At 46.9% G+C, this 25,236-nt stretch overlaps 1 protein-coding gene across 2 annotated transcripts in view; it reads left to right on the plus strand.

Annotated features, from left to right (window-relative positions):
• USP33 (ubiquitin specific peptidase 33) overlaps positions 1–25,236 on the plus strand; it is a 1,143,586-nt gene that overhangs the window by 1,081,971 nt on the left and 36,379 nt on the right. For both annotated transcript variants that reach the window (XM_069641664.1, XM_069641665.1), the window contains one exon: positions 6,063–6,131. In XM_069641664.1, coding sequence (XP_069497765.1) covers positions 6,063–6,131 — 69 coding nt within the window. The remainder of the gene's footprint in view (positions 1–6,062; positions 6,132–25,236) is intronic.

Genomic DNA, 25,236 nt, shown 5'->3' on the forward strand with positions numbered 1-25,236 from the left:
CAAGCAGAGCAGTATGTTGCAGGAGAATAGGTGGGTGGCCACAGGTAGCACACTGATGGGTTTGCTCTAAGCGGTCACAGAAGTTCACGGATAGCACGACGACAAGTAGATTAGCGTAGATCTCAGTGGTTGCCAGATAGCACGTTCAGGAGTTGACTTGCAAAGCACAAAGATGTTCTCATGAGACATATCAAATGGTTTATAAAGTATTAGAAACAGGGATGTGTTTGTGAATGAATGACGTATGTATGTCGTGGTATTAGGGGGGCGGCCTGCTTCAAGGGGAGGCCTGGCTGGAGACACGGGGTCTGAGGAGGCCATGTGAACGATGGCCCCTGGGCGTAAGATACCTTTTGAAGTGTACATGTTGTTTGGCACCTTGGCCTTTCGCGCCCCTGACAGCGCGCATCCACTGGCGCGAACCGCCTTTGATAGAGGGTGGTGGGCTGTATGGGCCTGGGGCGTGCAGATAAGGCACAGGAAGACTGCTGAATGGAGACACACTTATGTGGATTGCAGGGGGGCGGCCTGCCTCAGGGGAGGCCTGCCTGGAGACACGGGGTCTGAGGAGACCATGTGAACGATGGCCCCTGGGCGTAAGATACCTTTTGAAGTGTACATGTTGTTTGGCACCTTGGCCTTTCGCGCCCCTGACAGCGCGCATCCACTGGCGCGAACCGCCTTTGATAGAGGGGGGTGGGCTGTATGGGCCTGGGGCGTGCAGATAAGGCACAGGAAGACTGCTGAATGGAGACACACTTATGTGGATTGCAGGGGGGCGGCCTGCCTTGGGGGAGGCCTGCCTGGAGACACGGGGTCTGAGGAGACCATGTGAACGATGGCCCCTGGGCATAAGATACCTTTTGAAGTGTACATGTTTGGCACCTTGGCCGTTCGCGCCCCAGACAGCCCCACATGCCAGCGCTCATCCACGGGTGCGAACTGCCTTTGATAGGGGGGGGGGTGGATGGATGGGCCGGTGGGCGTGCAGATAAGTGTGTGGGAACGAGGGGCCATCGGGCCCCTCTAGATGGCCCCTCTCATGCTTTACTTCTCAGTAGAAACTCGGACCAAGTGCCTCCAGTAGTGGGTTCACCCCTTGCCCTTATGTGATAACTTTGGTTGACAATCGCGTAGATGGGACCACTGAGCATGACTCTTCCTCTGAGATCACTGTCCTGCATGTGAACCAGCCTGAACTAAGCACATCGCTCGTTCATCTCCATAAACGTGTCCTTGCCCACACACCCTCGCCAGTGGAAACTTACTGCCATTGTGACCCTGTGTACCTGCAAGGTATTCTCTTCAAGTGCCAGACCACTGACCACGACATGATGCCCACCTAGCAGATCCCGAATTAACATTAGACCCCTACTGCAGTATATCATTGCTTATCAATAACAAATGCCACATACCAGAGATTCTTGTGAGCACAGACCCACACTTCAACCGGTGTATTACAGTGGTCAAGACCCTTAACCTAAGGCCTGTATAATCAAATGTTAATTGTTAGTATAGATATATGTGACTTTTTTAGAGACAACCTACTGAAACACTTTGAACAAGTGTTATTTAGTGCATGCATTATCGAGAATATTTTATGTTAGCTTAGTTAGTGACCACCCTGCTTCACAGTGACCAGACCTTCACCCATTCGGAGCACAGATGTCTGACTTCCATCCTTGAATGGAGACACACTTGATTCATTTAAAAAAATCGAAACAACCGTTGTTAAAATATATGTGGTGTTTTATTTTGTATCTTATTTTCATGACACAACAATACAAGACTTTAAAGATTATACAGGTCAGGTTGCAGCACAGCGAGAGAAAATCCCCTGTACTGACCGCTGTCACTCGGGAACGTTTCTCTTATGGCACGAACGGCACAGGCGGGTATCACTCTTCGAACGCGGTGTCCAAGCCTCCCGTGGAGCCACCATGTGTCAGGATCTCTGCTTCCAAAAGGTCAGGGTTTTCCCAACTCCCTTGGAAGCAGATCCATAACCCAGGTTCCGAGTGCCAACCAGTCCCAATTGGAACCTTTTGGACCCAGTCCTGGCGCCAGTGGCACCAGGCTCATAAATATGCCCAGTCCCAGCGCTGGAAGCACCGGGCTCATAATGCTTGGGTGGACTTACCTGCAGCAGACCATGCTGCTTACTTGCCTGCCAGTTGAGCCTCTGATCCTCTTCTGTTTGGAACTACTTTTCCTGTTGGGTGGGGCAGGAGCCACTCCCTAGGTTCAGAACACTGGAACTCTTCTGGAAAGCAGGAACTCTTTTCTTACCTAGGCGTGGCTGTGGAAGGAGACACCTAAGCACTACAGGAGGCTATTTAAACCACACCCGATGGATGAATCTTGCTTTGCGTTATTCTGCATCCTCTGCAGCAGAACGCTCATCGTGTCTTCTGCATCTGATCCTGGGCCTAAGGAAAAAGGGTTACCATCCTGAATCCAGTCTTCAGCAACACCTATAAAGACAAGAAAGAACAGGTTAGCATTACGGTCTTCAGTGACAGCTCTTCACTTACCTGGTCCATCGGCTGTCACCAACGCCTCGCGCTGCATTCCGGCATCTGAAAGACAAAGGCTTACCTACTCTTCGTGCGCTCCGGAGATCTTCACACTGCATTCCGGCATCTGAAAGACAAAAGCTTACCAACTCTTCGCACGCTCCAGAGGCCTTCGGCGCTGCATCCCGCATCTGAAAGACAAAACAAGGTGCATTTAAAGACATTGGGGAACTTTAATACTCACGTGCCATTACTCCTTTCCACATCTAACCCAGTGGGTAATCCGGCACCCTGCAGCCGCTCCGAACTTGTACCTGCAAAATAAAAAGACAGTTAGAGCGCATCGTGAAGCAGGCAACAAGCGCTTACTTACGTGCTTCCAGGCGCTTCTATTCATCACACGGGCTCCATCTTCAACTCACTTCAGCCCGTCATCCGCCATCGCCGGAACCCTGCAAAACAAGAAACATCATTACTAAAGACTTTAAAGACATTAGAATTACTCGAAACTTACCGTTCGTGCAGTAAACGACGGACAGCAGTCCTCTGAAGTCAAGAGGCCTGCTCCCCTTATCCAGTGAAGAAACTGGTTACAGCACCCTGCCCCGAGGCAGATGGAGAGCACGGCGTTCACTTGCCTAAGGTGAGAGCGTTAACCTTTGGGGTTCTACAGGAGAAGAGAAAGGGAAGAAGAGACAGACATTCAATAACCCAGTTCCTTAATCCCATATTTTCTATCTGGAGACATCTTACCCTTCGAGTCAGACATACAGTGCACAGAGGTCCAGCCCAAAGAGCCAGCCGTGTGTTACACATCACCTTTGAAGATACGGTATACGCCCAATCAAGACCGGCGCCTCTACGGGAATCAGGTGAGCGTTACACCATGTAAAGGAACGATAGGCCACCAGCCTGTACCACCTGTGAAAAGGAATGAAACAAACTGTTTTTAAATGACCAAGATAACTTTAATCGTTTATTGTCAATGACAATTCTTGTAACTAATGGCATTCTGCACGGACAAATGCTATCTAGACAATGCACACTATTGAACGACTTACATGCGGTACAATGATATGTAGATGTAATTTTGGATATAGTAGAAGAACATGAAATAGGAATGGCATGACAAGCAGAGTATACTTATTCGTTACTCGGATTACGAGGACGAACAGTTGCGCGAAGTTCGTGCATAAGCACCATCATTATTCTCAACACGGCCCGTGTGAGCAGGCTCCCCTGAAGTCTGGCAGCTCGGTGATGCATTGCGGTCGTGGCTCGCCTTCTAAAATGTAGGCCAGGCATCCCAAGTTTTCTCGGCAGCAGCAGTTCTCCTCGGTGGGCATTAGCTCGCACCGATTGCATGTGCACCAGGTGGAGACGGCGTCCATGCGACTAGGCCCAGGCTCTTCATCTGTTGATTCGTCCTGCCAACTGCCGTCCAAATCCCCATCGTTTTCGCGTGCTTCCATTTCCAGTAGTTCCTCCTCGGTATATTCGGGCTCGTACATGTAGGGCATTATTGTAGCCATTGTGTGGTAAACAAAGTAAAATAATTTACCGAGATGGTACAGGTGTTCACACGGGCTACAAGCGGCGAAGGTAGCTGACCAGAGCACAGAAACGAGTCACAAAATACTCTAAGTAACACAGAGAGAGGAATGGAATCGAAAATCTGCTGCTGTGTGTTGTGAAACGGTCTGTTTATACTTATTGAGGAAAGAGGCGTCCTGCCATTTCCATGGCGACATGTCATTAGCTGAAGCGCTGCGAATGTTGACACAAGACGTGCTTTGGCGTTGGGAAATGGGCGGTACGAGTCTGCTGATGAGAGGCTCAGGGGCGGGGGAATTGATTTAGTGCCGCAGAAGCAGGTCAGCCAGGGCGATGCGGCAAGTGATAGGATTATCACAAAATGGCGGCTCCCTGGTGCCTGTTTTCGCGTGCGTTTAATGGACGAAAACTCGGGTAAGGTCCATAGGAAAGTTTTCTAAAATCGAACCACTTAGGCTTAAAAAAACATGGCCGACCCGTAGGGACAATAAAAAATGTTACTAGACCATGACATGCGCGTGTTGACCTAGTCTTAATACCTTCATACTTTATTTGATGCTATACCTCTATACTGCACATTTACCACTCCTATTAGTGGGGCTGAAAGTAGTGTTACTTTGCACGCGCCAACACACACTTACGGACTGTCACAGCCGAGGGATCAACTAAGAACTTGAAGGTGACGTCTAGGGGTCTTCATTACTCAAACAGAAAAGCTAAAGGATTTCATTTAACTGAGATCACAAAGTGGAAATTCAAGACTAATGGCCTCACTATGAGTTTGGAAAAACAGTAGTAATGCAATGATAACTGAGTTACCCCTGCATTACTGGACCGCCGAACTATGGGTTTGGAGGTAAGGTGGAGGAACAAGGTAATTTCTCAGCCGTAACGCCCCAAAACAGCTAAATCGGTGGAATTACCGCTGCTGGTAATTGTGCTGAAATCCACATGGAGTCCTATGGACTCCAATAAATAGGTACTAACACTGCTTACCACCACTTGTAACCTGCTGGACCAAGTGGCGGTAACAGTATATCAGTTTGGTGGTATTTCGGTGAATGATTTACCACCAAAATACCACCAAACTTGTAATGAGGCCCTAAGTTCAGCTGGTTGGTAAAAAGTGACTCAGCCTTTTGGGATTTAAGTGCTTCACCACTTTTTTCTTGACTCCTGTTGGTGGTTTGGTTTTTGTAGTAGGTGAACACTCCTCTTTCTTACTTCATAGACTTCATAGGGCAGACCAACTGCCCTAGACCTCACAGGGGATTTTCTTTCCAGAAAAGAGTATTATCAGTTCTCATTCGGAGAGAGATTTCACCTGCGAGGGAGCACTGCTTATTTTCTGTAAAAAAAATAAAAAAAAATTTAAAAAAAGTTTCTCATGTAGTTTCTCATGTAGGTCACTGGTGTAGTAGAAAGGATAGATGCTCTTTTATTGTGAATGTTGTTTTTAAACATTTACCATGTGCCTTGCTGTTAACACTGAAGCTAAAGGTGTATTATAAGGAATGGAAGGTAGTTTAAATTTTGTGTAAAACCTGAGGAATTTTAATTGAAGCAACCCATCCCATGCGAACGAGCAGTTTGTAAAATATATTATTTTAAAAGTTGACAGATTAACTGACAAACAAAACAACTTCATGGCAGCTGACTTATTTTCAATCATTATGTACGTATTTGATTTATAAAGTGCAAACCTAGTGACATGTTTAATGATGGTCATTTGCGGTTGTATTGGTTTACTGTCACCAACACCCTGATATGTATTTTGTCTTTCCATGGCAACATTAGGTGTGAAGGAAATGTTTGCATCAAGTGTTATCTAGACAGAGTTTAAAAGAAAAAACAATTGAGTCTATGTTTACTATAAACGTTGTAACAATTTTAAGCAAAAATGAGGTACATATTGGATGACCAACCTGGTCCAGCTCAAAGTCCAATCCGATGAAGTGAAAGCATGCCACCTATGTTTTGTTTTCTCTCTAGAACCCCCTGGCTCGATTGACAACACAAAGATTGCAGTCTCCAAAAGTGGTCACATTACACTTCGGCAAGGTCAGTATCTTCTTTTTCATCTCCTCTTCGTTTTTATGAAATTACATATTAGTTTTGTATAGAATGAGAGACTGGGTTCTAGATAGTGAACACTCCTGTGCTGAGCTCTGTGTATAGGTCTCTTGGTTTTGGTCTTGTTTCTGCAAGATCACATGTTTGTAAGAGTCAACCTCTTAGAAGGGAAAATGATAGGGAAAAACATCCTGGTTATCTTGCAGGGTAAGTATATGGATCCTTGTTTCAGGAGGGATCTCGAGCGTTTCCGCTGTAGTTGTTGCTTGTGAGTTTTAATTTGGTTGAAATTAAATTCTAGACACATTAATTTGTGGGTGATGGTCAGCCGACACATGTTTCAACCCCTGAGGGTCTTTCTCAAGGCAAATTTGGTAATTCCGAGGGTGTAATCCCTGTGGTTCAATAGCCAATGGCTAGTATTTGTCCATTAGGTGTAAAGATTTGTTAGGCTGCTTTCTCTGCGGAGTTATACTCCCCCTGCAAGATAACCAGGATGCTTTTCCCTGCATATTAGTTTTGTTTGATTTTACAGTGTAGGCCTCCATTTGCTGTAGATGGCAATCTTTCACGGTTAGTTTCCTAATGAGGTGTTGGGAAATAACGTCCCATTAATCAGTAGAATCATCTGTATGCGACAGATTTTTCATAGGCGAGAGGGTACATACTTGTCTGAATTGCACCCGAGTTGAGCATTTCTTGGTTGTATCTGGCACATTCCTTTCGTTCACTGACTTCATAGCCATAAAAACAAGCTGTGTCACCAAATATCTTTGAAATGGACATGATCTTTTTTAAAGGGACTTTGTATTTGGCCACTCAAATTTTGTTTTCTCATATGTACAGCCCTATAGGATTTCTTTCTGGGTGCTCCCCAATGTCATTTTGTTCCTCGGTACAGCTGTACTTTTTCTCTCTGATACCCTAATAATGATGTGTTCCTTGGTATCGCTATTTTGGCTTGCTCCAAGTTACACCGCTTACCGCTAATCACTGAGGGAAAGTTTTTCTTGTGAATTCTATGTTTGCGTTAAATGTTCGGTGTCTAGAGGATACGTGCAAAATGAACATTTGTCAATCTTAGTTTTTCTTATTAGATTAATATAGAACATTGAATAGCACATGCCCATGATAGAGGATTACAAATGTAATCACTGTGTTCACATCAGTGGTCTTAATGGATTGCCAAGAGTTTCTTATTAATGTACCGGTACGTTACCCTTACATAACTCAGTGAAGGTCCAATAGATACCTATCACAAATTAACAAAGGATCGCTATAATGTAACTCAGCTTATTATAGTATGGCTATAATTGCATTGAAAAAAACAATGAACTCATTATTAGATACCTTTTGGAGTAGGTGTAGATATCATCTAGTCCATAGACTGAACCTGTCTTTAGTTTCAGTAATTAGACGTTAAAGAATGTGCAAAATAAACTTACAAATTCTATTACACCACCGTTAGTATGGGTAAAATATTGTGCACTCTGAATCCGCTTACCTGAAAGGAGTAGAATTGTAGATCCCCTGTATGTCTTATACTACTACATGCGTGTGATTCCAGAGATGTTTAACATCAAGAATCTCTGAATAGTTCATGGATATTTTTTTTAAAAAAAGACATTTAATGTGGTTGTAACTATCTGAGTGATTTAGTAATGATAAACACCTTGGGGTTATGACAATTAAATGTGACCTTTTTTAGATGGAGTGACTTCCCCTGCCTCTTAAGCTTATGCACGTCATCACATTGGTCAGTTATTACTCCACATTGTTCTCTCGAATCACTAAAATAGATAATGACAAGAGTTCCAAGGTGGTTCAGAGTACCGCCTATCTATCTTTCCCTCCCTATGTGCTTCAGAAAGCTAAAACATTTTCGAAACTTCCACGTTTTCCTATCAACCCTCTCCGACTCCATTTAATTCTCCCAAACTAAACCCGGATGTTCGTACTTCGACTCAGGAATCACCATATGCACTATTTACACTAGGATTCGTTCTTAATTCCTTGGTGAAACTGAGACTATAAACTATGATTTTAAAGATCAAAAGAACTTAATTGTGTCAGTGGCTACCAAATTGACTTTCCTGGAGGGTTATATGGTTGCCAAATCCAATATCCACAATACAGGGAATATGCCTGCACTACCGGCTCACCCAATTGTGAATGTGGTCTCATCTGTGTCTCTTTAAAAAATGCTCAAGAGTCATCAATATTAATTGAGCCCCGTGAGACACTAGCTAAGACAATGGCTCCATTTGAGAACCTTGTTTCGCACACATTCCCTAATTCCTACATTGTGGAGGTTCCACAATCGAAGGTTTCATCTAAAGCCAAAAAGTCAAAAAATCAAAGAACCCTGCAAAATCCAAAAATAAAGGTTCACAAACGTTTCTCAGGAGACTAAAACTTGCTCTAATAGCAAATGAGGCCTTTACTGCACCAGATATGAGCTCCTCTTTAATGGAGCCCTATAATCAATCAACCAATGAGGTTAACTCTGCTAAAAACCTGCTCCAGAACGAAGAGGAAAACTTGTAATGCATCGAAAGCAGCTGGGAAACCTATGGAAGGGAAAAATTCAGTAATACATTTTCTGAAACCTGCGCTTCCTGCTGCTACTCATGAGGTCTCTGAACTCAGTCTAAGCATTTTGACGGAGCAGTTGTTTGAAGACTCGGGAGTAAAACTTCAATGTGGCTTTAATTGAGAAACTGGGAGTGTCTGTTAAACGCAACAACTTATAATTCTCCCTCAGACATTCCTATTTTCACTGTGTGTCTAGAACTGATCTCGAGCCTTCTCCATCTTCACTGTTTAAGACTATGGGAGCCAGATGACTTCGGATATCGAATTTAAATCAATGCCAAAGTGCTGTACTTAAGATTCATCCTGGTTCCATGGTTTTGGAATCAGGATGGTCCCGGAAGTACTAGCTAAATCGCCTTGACAGATGGGGCATTCTTCTTCTTTCAATTCTAAATATCTCTGGGCTTTTCAGCCAGAGAGGCAAAAGCATCAGAGAGAGTGCTGACTCCTGATCCTGTAGTTCGAAAAATCCGAAACCGAGTCAATTTACAGTTTAATTGGAAAGCCTTTTTCCTTGTGATCATCTGCTTCCTTTCAACAGGCAAAACATGTTGTTGCTCCTGTATGAAATTCCTTGGCTGCGATCAATCACTTCAGCTGATTAATTGCAGCTTAAATTCATGTCCGACTCCCAGACTGACTTGGTGATATTACACTTCAGCTCTAATTTGTTTACAACCATTTTATTTTTTGGACCATCTTTTCTATGATTGGGTTGTAGCACATTTAAATATCTGGATTGTAAATATATTGTAGAAAAGCAAAATACAGCCTCTAGGGTTCAGGCTGTTCTTGCTCTAAAGGATGTTAGGGCTACGCTAAAAATACAACTTCCCTCAGTAGGGACTTTTAAGAGGCAGGTTTTATTTCCCATTAATGTGGAGCCCTCCACCAAAGTATTCACTGTCTGGTCGCCAGTGATGCCTTCGTTGCCTGCCAATAACTCTTAACAAGGTGCTCCCAAATTTAGTCCAAGAGATTGACCAGCTCATGTCTTGGAATAACCAAGGCCATTCTCATCTTTTCAGGAATTCCATTTCCAATTTCAACGGAAGGGCCTATTACATCATGTGCTTTCAAGAAAAGTGGTTGGTTGATGTCTCTCTTATTGATGGTTTTATAGTTTTCTTTAAACTAGCACAAAAGGGCACACCTGCTGGGTGTCAGATTTGTGCAATACGAAACAGTGTAGGCCTACCAGCTGAGTCTTGGAAGGATGGATCTCCAGATAACTTGGCGATTAAACTGAGCTCGGTAAATTATGTGACTGATGCACAAATAAATTGTCTTTTACTAAATGTGTATTGGAATCCCCAAAAAAATGTCGATGGATTGTTTACCCTACTTACTGACACCTTTGAAGAATGGCAACTAACCTGTGCGGGGTGGGTAATCGTTTTGAATTAGCTGACTTGTGAATGCCTGGACCCATGTTTATATAATAACCTTCCTGCCCATAACTTTGTTGGGAAGGAACCAGGGTCTTCCCGCACCCCCAAGCTCTTTAGTGTTAGGTAAGACCGCTTTTAGGCGCTATAACGGACTAGGAGGGAGGAAGGGCAGTGGGACAGTTCTCTCATGCAGATATAATCACATACTCATACGGACAGGCACTGAAGAAGGACATGGGCAGGCACTGAAAAAGGCAGTTATTGTTTAAATATAAAGCACAAGTAACTATTAGTTGGATAGATATGTAATGTCAGATCCTATGCATTGTAAAATCTTAGTGTGGTATGAGTCAAAAACTCCCCCTCCCTCCCAGAAAGAATGTGGCTTGTGCTAAAAATGGACTACAGGTGCTTGCGTGGTGGTTCGTCACTAGGGCCAAGCACGGGCAGCACACAAGTATAAGGTGTAAAGGAGATTAGAGGACCAGATAAAAACATGAGTAGAATGAGTGGAATATGGAGAGAATGACTGGAAAATGTTTTTATACATACAATGTTCATAGGTAGCAACATGAAGGAAAGCATGAGCTACAGTGTTTTCTTGCATAAGCTAGCAAAATGTAGAGCAGCATGTTCTGACAAAACCGCTGACAATGAAGGAAAGAAGGCTTTGGAGCATCCCTTGTATGGAAGGACAGTTTGGAATGAAGCTATGGCGTGTATCCAGTGACGCCACTACAGCAAGACAGGACTATAAACCCCTGCCTGGAACCACTTTGGCAGGAAAGTAACGGAAGATGGATAGGAGAAGACTGTTCAGGCAGGAGAGTCCTTTGCTACCATCCTCATTTTTGTAAGATTAAACTTGTTATCCTTACAAGATAGACTTTTGGCCTTATTTCCCAAGAGGGGTGTATGTATTCTGGTGTGAGCGTAATTAGGTATACCCTTACAGTTGCAACAGGCTCTATCTCGAGGAGGGGTCTTTAGGAACATGTTGAAGTTGTGGGATCTTGTGCCTTTAAACGGTCATGTTAAGGCCAACATCCTGCAGCACTTTAAATGGCCCAATAGTCGACTCAGATCAACTTTAGATTATATTTTTGTCTCAAACTCCCTCTTTATGAGCTGTTCTAAACTGATGATATCAGAAGTTGGTGATAGTGACAAGCTGTGATTAGGGAGCGCACCCCCTTTGAAAAGTATGTGACAACCAACACTGGGGACCAGCATATGATATCAGCACTCTAGAAGTTGTTCTCCGAGCCCCGGATCTGTCCAGAGTGGTGTTATATGAAATGATGGGAGAGGGACCCGGGGGACCAATATCGGAGGAGCAGTGGTGAAAAATGTGGAAAGACATACCGGCACTCTAGAGGACTCTGCAGATCCTGGAAATGTGGGTGAAGATAATGGTGCAATGGCGTATGACCCCAGACGAACTGCCTAGATCTACCCCTTGGTGTCCGGGCCATGCTGGAGGGGTTGTGGGAAAGAGGGCACCTGGGGGCACATTTGGTGTGTGTGCGCCCAGTCATTACATCCTTTTGGGACAGTGTCAATGCGGCAATGAAGATTATTTTTGGACAGCACATTAACAGGAACTATGCTGAGTCAATGATGGGTATGGGGGCCATGCTGGAGAAGTTACCTACGAAGCTTCAACACAGGGCCTATCTGATTGTCAGTATAGCGGCACTAGCTTTAATAGCTTTGAAGTGGAAGAAACCGGAAGTCCCCTCTGAGCATGAATGGAATGCAAGAACATGGCATTATGTATCCTTGGAATGGGTGACTTACGCGATTCAGGAGGATTGGGGGAGGTTCAAAGACGATTGGGACCTGGTGTTGGGGTTTCTTCCGAAGGACTTCCGCATCAATTGGTGCCCACATAGACATTTTGTATTGGATCTGATATGAAGTCAGGGTATGGAAATGAAAGAAGGGGCAAGGCGTTGTCACAGGGCATACGAAGGTTGACTGCTGTCGGGGGAGGGGGGAATTGGGAACGCTGGGGTGTTGCCTGGCAGGGTGTGGTTGAGGGTTCGCCTATTGTGTTGTACTATGAAAATGTTCAATAAAAACAAGTTAAAAAAACAGAAGGCTAAAAATAAAAACATTGAAAAAACTACAATAACATTATAATTGCTGTGAACACTAAAAACAAAATCACCAGACGATAGCATCAGTTAAAACCTCTGTCAGAATAATCAAAGTTGGAGGCAAAGCCTGTGGTGCTTTTCTAACATACAGCAAATATACCCAATATCTGTTCTTTCACTTTAACAGCAAGGGGAGTAGCATACGCCACCATGTAAAGACCATTCTATCGAGGTTCACTCCACATAGGAACAAAGTTTCTCACAGACACTTTGTCTTTTGGAAACAATTGCAATGGTGGTGAGCTTGCAGACTCTGGTACAGCGCTGTGGCAATTTCTTCTGACTGCCATGGAGCAATCGGTAGAGAGAAGTATTTAATACACTTTGTTAACTGAGTTAAGTATGAATGAAATTCATCCCCCTAGGATTGATGCAGCACTGTGAGCATCTTAAGCACTACATAGAGGTGTTAGTGGCGCGTGCAGACGTCTCCCCTTCACAATCTCATGAGGGGAGAGGTGATGGTCCTTGCAGGGCTGGGTCCTCAAACTGTACAAAGGCCAAGGAGAGGCAATGCACCCAGTTCCTTTTCAGTGTAGCACACAGTTTGGACAATTTACGTTTGAGCAAACCGTTCATCCTCTCTACAACTCTGTTGGCCTGAGGGTGATAAATGGAACACAGCTTGTGGCTTATTCCCAAAAGAGCTGCAAAACCCCAATCCCCCCCCCTGCCCCTGGAAAAAACACTTCTCTCACCAAGAACTTGGCAGTCGATTTGGCATCGGGATGTGCACACAGAACAGCCTCAATCCAATGTGAAAAAGGACAAACTACCACAATTAAGTAATGGAAAGAATGACACCTTTCTCCCAGGTCTGCAAAATCTATATCTAAATCACAAAATGGGCCAATTGGATGTGGCAGCGGACCTCTCCGTTTTTTTAATGTTTGTCAGTATTATATGTCTGGCATACTGCACAGTTGGAAATATACATGTATAGCAATTCTTGAATGTTAGGCACATACCAATCCTCCTGAATGTCTGCAGCAATATGCTGTTTGGCTATGTGGGCGGGGTAATGAAGTTGGTCGAACACCACTAAAGCCAAAGTTTGGGACATCCCGACCTTCCCTGTACTTGTCTGTCTACACACCAGATCAGTTGAAGATTTTGCACACCCTCTTTTTTGCCACAACAACCTCTCACTTTGTGGCACCTGTCCTTGTATTTCAAAGTGCAATATATGGAACTTGCAACTGTAACTGCATGTTCACAAGCGCTGGATGCTCAGGAACTGGTATCTGGTACTGGCAAGTAAGCGGCCTGCTTTGCTGCAGTGTCTGCTGCTCCGTTTGCAAGGGAAACTAAGTCCACACCACTTGTGTGGGCTGCGCACTTCACAATTGCAACAAGTGTAGGCTGTAAAAAAGCATGAATCAGTCAATCCAACAAAGCTGAATGTTGCACCGGTGACCCATCTTCTCTACGGAATTCTCTTCTCGGCCATCTCGACCACCCTGAATTACCAGTTGTTGTAACATATGCTGAGTCTGAATATATTGTTACGTGGCACTCCAGTGGTGTCTGAAGCACTTCAATAAAGCAATCAATTCCTCTGCCTGTGCTGAATAATGTACTGGCAGCCTCCACTGCAGAACAATCTCATATTCTCCATTAATTAGACGCACCACTGCTGCCCCAGTATCCCACTGACCTGTCAATAGTTGAAGAACAATCAACAAAATATACCTCTCCGTCATCTAGAGCATGGTCACGTGCCTTAGGGATGTCATCTTCAGGACCTTCATATGTGACACAATCATGCACCTCCTCATCGCCAGTGATGGGTTCAGTCAAAAAGGTAGCTGGATTCACTGTTTTGGAACAAACAATGTGGATGGACGGACATGAGATAATCACTGCATATGCAGAGGCCCTTTGCGTGTTTAAGGTATATTTGGACCTCTCTAATATTGCAAAGACAGCGTGCTCCATGTACAATGTCAGTGAGCACCACATGATGATAGTCACAGATTTCTCAATAGCGATGGCACCAGCAGCCAATGCTTGTTCGCATGGGAATTGTCCTTGCATGTCTAACATGACACTGTAATACGCCAAAGGATTATGACCCATAGTATTGTGCTGTGTCAACACAGCAGTAATCATCTGACCATCAGAATGTGAGAAAAGATAACTCTTTTGTATAATCTGGAATAACCAATCCCAGAGCAATAGAAATCACATCTTTGAGCTCCTGAAATTTAGTAACCATTTCATTGGTCGAAATAATAGGGTTTTTTTGTACATGTGCCGCTTTAAGGGCCTGGATCAATGGTTTCGTGTAGGACGTGTATTAAAAAATCTATGCTCTACAATAATGACGCAATCCAAGAAATGTCTGCATGTCCTTGACCGTCACTGGCTGGGGAGGCAGCGCGCACTGCCGCTGCGTGTTCTGGAGTTACTCTTTTACCATTTACTGAGATCAACTGTCCTAAATACACCACCGCTTGCTGACAATATTGCAATTCTGTTCTGTCCACCTTATACCCTTTATCAGCCAGCAATTGTAACAGAACTATAGAGTCCTCCCTGCACTGGTGTTCCATAATGCTACATACCAGCAGATCATCGACATATTGAATTACGGTACTGGGGACAACAATGTTGCCCAAATTCTCATGTAACGCTCGGTTGAAAATGCTCTAGGACTCACAGTAGCCTTGTGGAAGCCTAGTGTGTTGAAATCAGCTCCTGCCAAACGTAAACACAGTGAGATACTGCGAGTCCGGATGCAAGGGCACTGAGAAAAGGGCATTTGTCAAATCCACCACAGTGAAATGGGGGTAGCATCAACAGGTATATTGCACAATATGGTGGTGGGATTCAGAGCCACTGGGAATTCTGCCTGTACAATATCATTAGAGGGGGCATAAATCCTGAATCGTCCTTCGACTGGCACCTTTTGATTTCTTCACCGAATAAATAGCTGTGTTACAGGGCAAAATAGATGGTACTGTGATCCCCTGATGCAAAAGGGCCATTAAGGTGTCATAAATTCCCTCCTCCGCTGCCTTCGACAAAGGATATGGTTTCCCTTGGGACAACACAGCACCCGGATTCAACGTAATAAGGATCAGTGCAACACTGCGTAAAAGTCCCACATCATGGTGATTACTCGTCCACAACATATCAGGTACTCGAGCCAAATCTGCAGAAGCGAACGCGGGGTCAGTCCCCACTAGTAACATGGGACAGACAGGTCACATGTCTATACTGTATCATGATCTCACAATGGACACACACTTTCAAAATTATTTCTCCCTCATTCTCTGTTCTCAAACAAATCCTCATCTGAAACATTTTTCATTGGTATTGTGGGGTCAATTTACAAAACCGTGCGCCACTCCCCTTTGTTTGAATCAACTGCTATCAAAACAAACCTGTCTTCTGCCACCAGAACTCTCTCTATATTAAGTTCAATGATGGTACTTTGAACTATCTCCTAAGGCTGGGCAGGCCTGAACAAAAACTCAAGCGGGTATTCGCCAATATTTGTTTGCGCCCTGTGATACTGTATAGAAGAAAATCTGGGGCCACTGATATTCCCCTGGCTACAGATTCAATGCCTAATGCATTTAAGGTCAACATTACCATCACGGCACACATGCCAGGTGTTGAACAAACCACACCTCTTTCTGTAAATGAGATGGTGATGTTGAGCTTACTCAAGCTATCTCTACCCAACAAATTGGAGTTGCAGTGTAATACAACAAAGGGGCCCACTCCTCTGTGCCCCCTATCTTAATGGGTAATTTCTTCGTAAAAGGAACCAATTGAACTACCCCAGAGAAGCCCTGCGTTTCCATAACCTCACCTGATAAAGGGAATCCTCCCTCACTGATGCATGATTTAGTCGTACTCGTATCTACCATAAAATAAACAGTTTCTCCAGCATGGGGTCTGGCCTGGATTCACATGCTCATGTATATTCCCTGCCGTCAGACTGGGAATCCTTGGTAAAAGAAAAAAGTTTTACTTTCACTTTCAAACTGTATTTTTCCTTTAAACCAATCACTGTCCTCTGGGTCATAATACCCCCATCCAATGACAGTCCTCTCCCTAAGCCTCTCCTCTCGCAGCCATCTTCAGATTTTTACTGCACGCTTCAGTGTTGGGTGTCCTTGAGATTGCTCTACGAGCTACTTCTACGTTTTTTCATGTTTTCAACAGAAAAAGGTTCTGTTTTTGTTCCAAACGTGCATGTGTGCTCTCTTCTCCATTTTCCGACAGCGGGGATCAGTTATCGGTGAATTTCAGCGTCCCTCAAGGGCGAAGTTCGTCGAAGATTCCAGAAGGCCATCATGCCTACTTTGCACCCTCTGACCATGACGGAGGAGGTGGAGGAGAGAAGGTCCCTCTTCAAGCCCTGCACCAAGTGTGGGCTATGGAATGTGTTTGTAGAAGACAAGCACCTGCAATGCCTCTGCTGCCTGCATCCAGACCATAAGCAAATGGAGTGAGATATATGCCTCGAGTTCTCCAAAAAGACGATGAGGGACAGGCACAGTAGACTGCCGGTGTGGCTTAATGCAAGGGCCTAGGCCCCGTGCTCTGAGAAGCATCATGCCTCACCCAGGGCTGGCCGGTCCGAGGAGTGGTCTTCTAAGTCCTTTGAGGGCGCCTTTTCCGTGGGGTCCCAAGACAAGGCTAAGAACCGCAAGTCGGTGTTCACTGGGTTCACGGCGGAAGCAGGTCCCAAGGTGGACAGGGCCCGATCGACATCACCTTCTGCCTCCATTACCAGCCAGCAATCGAGCTCCTCCTTAAAAAGGAAATCTACCCTCGCTAAATTGCGGGAGAAGTCAGAGAAGTCACGGACGGAGAAGGCCGAACAGCCCAAGCAGGCCCAATCGGCACAGGCTAAGACTTCGTCGACGATAGAATTGGTGGCGGCTGCTATCAAGACTGCTAATGGAGCTGACCGTGTGAAGGTAGCTCCTGTAGCAGACAAGGTATCCCTGCACCCAAGGCATTACACCGCCGCAGTGACTTTAACAAAGTCTGCTGGCATGCCAGAAGGGGGGAAACTCTCAGGCCCTGCATGAAAAAAGGGAGCGGGCGAGGAGGCCCCGAAACAGTCCTCCCAGGGCGTGGCCCAAGCCATGGATGTCTCGTCCACGGACGACAAGGACCAGGAGTTCCTGCACACGGTCCACAAGAACATGGAAGAGGAGGGTGATGACAATGGCGCAGTGCCTAGTTTTCCGATCCCTCCAGCTCAGCCGAGGGAATGGTCTCTGGACATTCTGTTGCCCCTTCACACCTTGGTGTCAGAGATCCAGAGGATGCCATCCAGAGGATGTACCCCTGGCCTCGTTGAGCCTCCAACGAAGAAGAGGAACCATCATCTGATGCCCCCATTTCAGCCTCCACATCTGCGTCAGGCCCCTTCTCCCCCAGCAGACCCAGACACGGGTACGTGGACCTATACGGCCACGAGTATGGACGACGACAAAGATATTGTCGCAACGGACGCCAAGTCTCTGCATTTGGATGCGCCACCTAGGGTGTCTTCACCGGACGAGGTGGGGTCGTTCCACTCCATAATCTTCAGAGCCTCTGACTTATTCCAGCTTGTGCCCAAGGAAACCATGAAGGAGGGTTTCTTGTTCCAGAGGCATGAGGCCAAGAGAAAGACGATCATGGTGGTGCCCCTTCTGGCCGATGTGTGGGAACAGGGCCATGCCTTCACGAATAACCATTGCGCAGCTCCAGCCAAACAGGATAGGCTGGATAAGTATCGGGTGCTGGACTCTGCACCCAAGTACCTGAGGTCACAACCATTGCCGGATTCGGTAGTATCGGCGGCCACGTGAAAACGGTTGGCTAACCTGTCCTTGTTGTCTTCATTCCCTACGGAAAGTGAGGGGAAGAAGGACACCGTGGGAAGGAAGGTGATTTACACTGCAGCGTCCACTATCAAGGCACCCAACGCACTGGCGTTCCTAGCAAGATACGACAGGGAGCTGTGGTACGAGCTAGTGCCTATTCTGGAGTTCCTCCCCGACGATAAGAGGATGGAGGCAATCGCTGTCTTCCAGGAGGAGGAAGTAGCATCTGATCACGCTATTACAGTGGTGTTGGACGTGGCCGACAATTGGTTCTGGCAGATGGGTAACAGTGTCTGCCTTTGTCGACAAGGCTGTATGAAGGCCACGAATTTCCCGTAGGAAGTACAGGCGAAGGTGTTGGACATGCCCATCGACAGAGAGAACTTGTTTGGGAAGGTCGTTGACGAGTCCATCCAGACCATCAAGGCAGTTACAGAAACGGTCTGTTCTCTAGGCACTCTCCAGCAGCATCACTCTTCTTTTCACTCCTCCAGTCGAGCAGGTCTGCCAAAGGTTTCTCCTCTTCGCATCATCAGCCCTCCAGATCCATAATTCAGGAAGCCTACAGAGGCCGTTCCCAGGCCTACGGTAGCGGAGGATGGCGTCATCATCGTCACCCGCAGGGCAGGCTGCTCCGGCCGGGATGTTGGGCCACCAGAGTGCACCCCCGGTGGGATGCCGGCTGACTAAGTTAGTCAGGGAGAGGAAGATGATCACCACCGACAGATGGGTGCTGGACGTTCTTGCCCAGGGGCACACCCTTGAGTTTCAACACTGGCATCCGTAGATCCCTCTGATTACCCGTCAGGAACAGTAGATCACTCAGCTCCTGGAAGAGGTACGGGCTGTGCTGCGAAAAGGGGCGATAGAGCTAGTTCCCCAATGGCTCAGGGGGCTCTGGAGTCTATTCCAGATACATGCTGGTCAGAAAGAAGATAGGGGGCTGGAGGCCCATCCTAGTCCTGCGACTTCTCAAAAAATACTTGAAGTCCCAAAAGTTCAGGATGGTCACGTTGCAACACGTGCTCAGCCAACTGGAGGAAGGAGACGTCTTGACGTCACTGTACCTGGAGGATGCCTATTTCCACGTCCCCATTCTCAAGAAACATCGAAAGTTTGTGTTTTTCGTAGTGCAGGGTCAGCACTACCAGTTCAAGGCTCTGCCTTTCTGATTGAAGTCGGCCCCCAGAGTGTTTACAAAATGCCTGGCACCGCTTGCGGCATATCTACGGGGCATACACGTATACCTGTACGTCAACGACTGGCTCATTCGGGACCACTCGCAGGAGTTGGCCGCCGGAAACATGGACGTGACCGTCCAGCTATTGACAGATCTGGGATTCTCCATCAATTATCCAAAGTCCTGCTTAACACCATTGCAGAACGCGCTGTTTCTAGGAGCCAGACTCAATACGGTGTCCTGTTTGACGTCACCCTCGGAGGAGAGGGTAGCGGCCATTCAGGGGAAGGTGCAGCGGCTGTGGTCGATGAAGACAGCCACGGTGTGGGCCATCAAGTCGCTGCTCGGCATGATGTCATCCTGCATCTACCTCATCCGGCTCTGGAGGTTGCAAATGCGACCTTTCCAGGAGTTCCTGGGTGCTCAATCAATGCAGGGGGTCGGAAGCTTCAAGAATAAGATGCCGCTCGATGAGGAGTCCAACATCACGCAGGGCACAGGGTTTCAAAACCCTCCATACCAGGAGACTGTCACCACGAACGCTTCTCTGGAAGGCTGGGGAGCCCACACCGGAAGTCTGTGGCTGCTGAAGGAGAAGCATCTCCATATCAACATCCTGGAGCTACGGGCAGTGTTCTGGGCCCTCAAGTCGTTCCTTCCGTCTCTGAAGGGCAAGGTGGTGATGAGGATCTTCATGGACAACACCACCACTATGTTCTACATCAGGAAACGGGGGCACTCGATCCCAGCGCTGTCCAAGGAAGCGCAGGACTTGTGGCCCTGGGCAGTCAGACATGAGATGTTCCTCATCCCTTCACCACTTCAGACTCCCTCAGCAGGGAATTGTGCTCCTGCAATGAGTGGGAACTTCCGCAGGAACAGGTGGACCGCATCTTTGTCAAGTGAGTCAGTCCCCAGATTGATCTGTTTGTGACGGCGGCAAACTCCAAATGCCAAAGGTTTGCCAGCAGATTCCGCCAACCAAGGAGCTTGGGCATGCGTTCTCCTTCTCGTGAGAAGCAATGTTTCTGTACGTGTTTCCTCCTTTGCCTCTCCTGCTACGAGTCATCAACACACTCGGACAGTGCCAATGCAGGTTGATGCTCATTGCCCCGGTGTGGTCGAGGCAGATTTGGTATCCTGGACCTTTTCAACCTGTCAGCGTCGCCTCTGGTCAAGCTGCCAGTGGTTCCGGATCTTCTCACCAGAGAAGGAGGCGCAATCCTTCATCACTACCCAGGATCGCTGAACCCGAGGGCTTGGCCCCTGCAGCCCTAGAGTTTGGAGGATATGAGTTGCCTGTGGACCGCAGGAAAGTCCTCGCCAAGGCCAGGGCGTCATTAACGTTTGCACCTAGAAACACTTGTGTATAGGCGCGTTATAAATGCCATATCATATATCTCATTAGTGCTACGGTCACAATTGGAAGCGTTTCGTTACGTGGTAAAGGTCTCGGAAGATTACCCCTGTGGTCCATCCCTCCAAAACCTCCTCGCCCTCCCTGAGCACCTGAAAATCCACCTCTTCCCTGCTGAAACACCCCCCCGCCCCCCTGGAAACCATCCTTTATATTGAGGTTGATACCCACCTATCCAATCATTTTCTTCTCTCCACGCGGGAGCTGCACACATATTAGCCTGAATTACCCTAAAATCAGCTGGTCCTTCTGTCTGCACTGTTGCTATACCCCCTTCCAACGCAACCTTTGCTAACTTTTTTTGAACCAATTTTGCTTCCTCTGCTTGCACACGCTGTGCAGCTTCCTTCTCCTTTTCTTTCAACCTTTTACAGTGATGAATAATAATAGACTGAATTTCCACCCAACCCTTTGCCTCAGTCCCCACTATCTTGTCAAGTGCTTTCAGTACCTCTTTCGGAAAGGCCTCTTTTGACCACAAAATAGAAAAACAGAATCGCTCGATCTCATGAATCTCCCGTTGCCGCCCCGCCACATCACTTGTTTATGAAATATATATTGGGCGGGACCCTCATCTCGCATTGTCCTTTGCATAATTGACAGAAGGTCAGGCATATCTGTTTATGCATGCCACAGTGGCGCCCATACTAGGGGCCTAATGTTGTTGAAATGTGCTCTGTCATGACTGACATCACCCAGCTTCATGCCCAAATACCCAGTAGCCTATATGTTATCAGCCTGATCTCAGTATCGGAACAAACAAACCAACTTTTCAAATCTTCTACTGCCAAAGTATTACCAGCTGTGTGCTTCTCAAATGCGTATATCCACTAGCCCGCGGCAGCTGTGAGGGACGGGAGTACTTTTGAGATTTTTGTCCATGTGTGCCCATGGTATGTACTCTGCTCTCCCTGGTCCCTAATGTAACAGCGTAAACTGCCCTCCTACCATCTTCCCAACCTTTTTCTTTCCCATCCCGATCTCTTGGCTACTGCCATTCGCCCAAACCTATTCGTAACCTAGGTCCCCACAAACGTTCTACGCGTGGAGAAATCACAGGTGGCTGCTCCTCCCCTTCCAACTCATCTACCATATCCCACTCCTCTTCTCCTTTGTGTGTATAGTCATATTCTTCTTCCGACCTTGCTGCACCATAATCCATACCCCTCTCTCGCCTCCTCCCGTCTTCTCTTTCCTTGTCCATTTTTTTTTTTAAACGTAATTTATTGGTGTTTTGTATTAAGCGCATACAAATACAAACATATAAACTGTAAACAATGAAAAAAAACAAAAACGGCAGTCTTCATGAGGTATGGTGCATGTCTCTCGGGTGAGTGTAAGGAAAGAGAGATCGTATGTCTCGGGAAACTGGTGGAGTCTCAAGTAGGGATCATCGTCACTGTGGTAGCTCCACCGCTCAGTTGTAACAGGTTGTTGGGGATTGTCAAGGGGGTTTGTCGTCTGCGCTGAAGGATATGTCTCTCAGTAGGGCCTTCCAGGAGTCTAGGGTGCCACTCGCCATGTCTCCGGTGGAGTTGGCTCCGTCTTGCCAGGCCCTGGTTTCAGCTGCTGTCCATCTCTGCATCTCCTTCAACCAGTGTTCGTGTCTGGGGCCGGCTGGTTTCTTCCATGCCATGGCTATGGTTCTTTTTGCTAGGATGCATGAAATGTCCATCATTTTTACAAGGTGTTTGAGTTTGGTTGGTCTGGGGTAGGTGCCCAGTAAACATTCTCCTGGTGTCCACTTATATCTTTCCAATCCTGCGTCTGTGCAGGTCTGTTTGACTTTGGACCACAGTTCCATCGCTTTAGTGCATGTCCAGAACATATGAATCAGGTCCGCTCTGTCGTTCCCGCACCTTGGGCATGCCGGGGAAGCTTGTTTGTTGAAGGAAGCCACCCTGTGTGGAGTCATGTACGTTTGATGAAGGACGTTCAGCTGGATCTGTCCAAATCTGGAGTTCCTGGACACTTTCTTGGGATATATTAATGCTCTTTCCCATTCCCTATCTGTGAGCGTGGTTCCGATATCTGCTTCCCATTTCGCCTTCAGTGCCTCGCCTTTGGGGTTGGGTTTATCAGTGAGTCTGTTGTAGAGCCTGGAGATCGGTCTGCAGCCGTCCTCAAGATCGTGCATTTCCTGCAGCAGCGGGTCCGGAGTGGGTTCCTCTGGCCAGCCGTTCCAGTGTTTCTTGCTGGTTTGTTTGATGCGTTGGTACCAGAGAAACTGACCACTTGATAGCCCTTCTTTGGTCTGCCGTGACTCGAGTTCTCTAAATTCTCCCTCCTCAAACATATCTCCCCATGCGTAAATGCCTGCCTCTTCCCATCTTCTTGCTGTGGATAGGTCAGATTCTGATTTGCACACGTCCACCAAGATGGGGTTGTCTGGGCAGTACGGATGTTTCACCTGCCTGATGTAGCAGGTTCTGGCCCATATCTGCCAGCCAAGACCGATGACCAAGGGGGCGTCGGGGGATTGTCTTAGGGGGTTCCATAGGGTTTCCCTGGGTGTTAATTTGGTAGAGAATTGACTCAGGAGTCCCAGTTCAGCGGACGGTTCGTCCGAGAGCTACTTCGTGATGTGACTAAGCTGCGCCGCTAGGTAATATAGCTGAAGGTCCGGTAGTTTTATTCCTCCCTCCTTGTGTGGGAGAGATAGTGTAGCCAAGGACAGTTTGTGCCTGTTGGGACCCCACAGAAAGTCTCTTATAAGCGCCTCTAGTTTCTTGAAGAAGGGTGGTCTTATGTAGAAGCATATATTCACGAAAAAATACAGGAACCGGGGGAGAATTATCATCTTGACAATCGCCGCTCTACCAACCATTGCCAGTGGGAGTTTAGACCAGAATTTCATGGATCTGCGAAGGCTTGATATGGCAGCTTCCGTGTTGTGTTTGTGTGTGAGCATCGGAGTGTGGCTCACTTTAATTCCTAGGTACCTGAACTTATCGAGTTGCCACTTTATTCCTATAGCTGGGAGATCAGTCTCTGCTAGGCCTCTCAAGCCAGCCAGGGGGAATGCTGAGGATTTGTGTCTGCTAAATTGTATTCCGGAATATTTCGAGTAATTGTCTAGTACCTCCAGTGTGATCGGTGCATTGACCTTGGGGTCATTTAGGTACAATAGGACATCATCAGCGTAGAGGGAGATTATGTTGTAGGCATTGCCGACCTTGATGCCAGCGTCGAAAAATTGTTGCCTGAAGTATATGGCAATCAGCTCTAGGCCGAGTATATATAGCATAAGCGAGAGTGGGCATCCCTGTCTTGTGCCCCTCTGTATTTGCCAAGGTTCTGACACCGTTCTGCCTGTCTTTACTCTTGCGGTTGGGGTGTTATATAGTACCGTGATCCATCTGATGAAGCCCTCGCCAAACCCAAATCCTCTCAGTACCTCGATAAGCCACTCCCAGTAGATGGAGTCGAAGGCTTTGATGGCGTCAAGTGAAAGCACCGCTAGGTCCTCATCCTTTTCATAAGTTTCTGCCATGATGTGTTGAAGCCTTCTCAGGTTAGCTGTGGTGTTGCGACCGGGAACGAACCCGTTTTGGTCTTCGTGGATTATGGACCCCAGCACTCTGGCGAGTCTACCAGCTAATATGGTGGTGAGGATCTTGCTGTCATAATTTAGCATGGCCAGAGGGCGATAGGAGTCGCAATCAGTGGGTGTTTTGTGTGGCTTGAGCATGGGAATGATTATTGTCTCCCTCATAGTGTTGGGCAGGACCCCGTCTGCGTAGGCCTCTTGATATACTTCGTGCAGGATTGGGGTGAGGGTGGATTCATATGTTTTATAGAATTCAGATGGGAGGCCGTCACTTCCGGGGGCCTTGCCGGTGGCGAGCGATCTGATTGCTCCCTTCACGTCCTCGGCCGTGATCTCCTTCTCCAGTTCGTCCCTCTGTTCGTTGGTTATCTTGGGGAGGCCTATCTCTTCCAGTGTATCGATGATTTCGTCTCTGGGAATTTGTTTGTCATGGGTGTACAACCTGGAGTAGAATTTGGCGAATGCCTTATTAACTCCCGTCTGCGTCCTGTGAGACGTCCCTTCTTCGTCTAGTATCTCTGTGGGGAGATGCTTAGGGTGTTCTTTCCTGCACAGCCAAGCCAATAGCCTACCAGGTTTATCCGATTCTTTATGGGATCTAGTAGTGTACGTTGCATAGTCAAATTTCTCTAATCTGTCCCAGGAGGATTGGCAGTTCTCGCGGAGCTCTTTCCGTTTCATCTCGACTTCTGGAGTGATGTTAGAGGAAGATTCCAGGCGTGTTATCTCCAGTTCCTGTGCCTCGAGGGACGCCTTTAGTTGCCTGCGGATACCGCCAGCTTTCGATATTATTTCACCTCTTGCCACCACCTTCATGGCCTCCTACAGTGTGCTCCAGGTGGATACAGAGCCCTTGTTGATGTCGACGTATTCTTCAAGTTTTTCGGCGAGGTCCTCTCTGAACTCTTCGAGGGCCGCAACAGGCATCCTCCACATAGGGATGGGGGTCTGGGTCCTT

This window comes from Ambystoma mexicanum, chromosome 1q (assembly GCF_040938575.1).
Source record: "Ambystoma mexicanum isolate Mex_15411 chromosome 1q, UKY_AmexF1_1, whole genome shotgun sequence".
Taxonomy (NCBI): Eukaryota; Metazoa; Chordata; class Amphibia; order Caudata; family Ambystomatidae; genus Ambystoma; species Ambystoma mexicanum.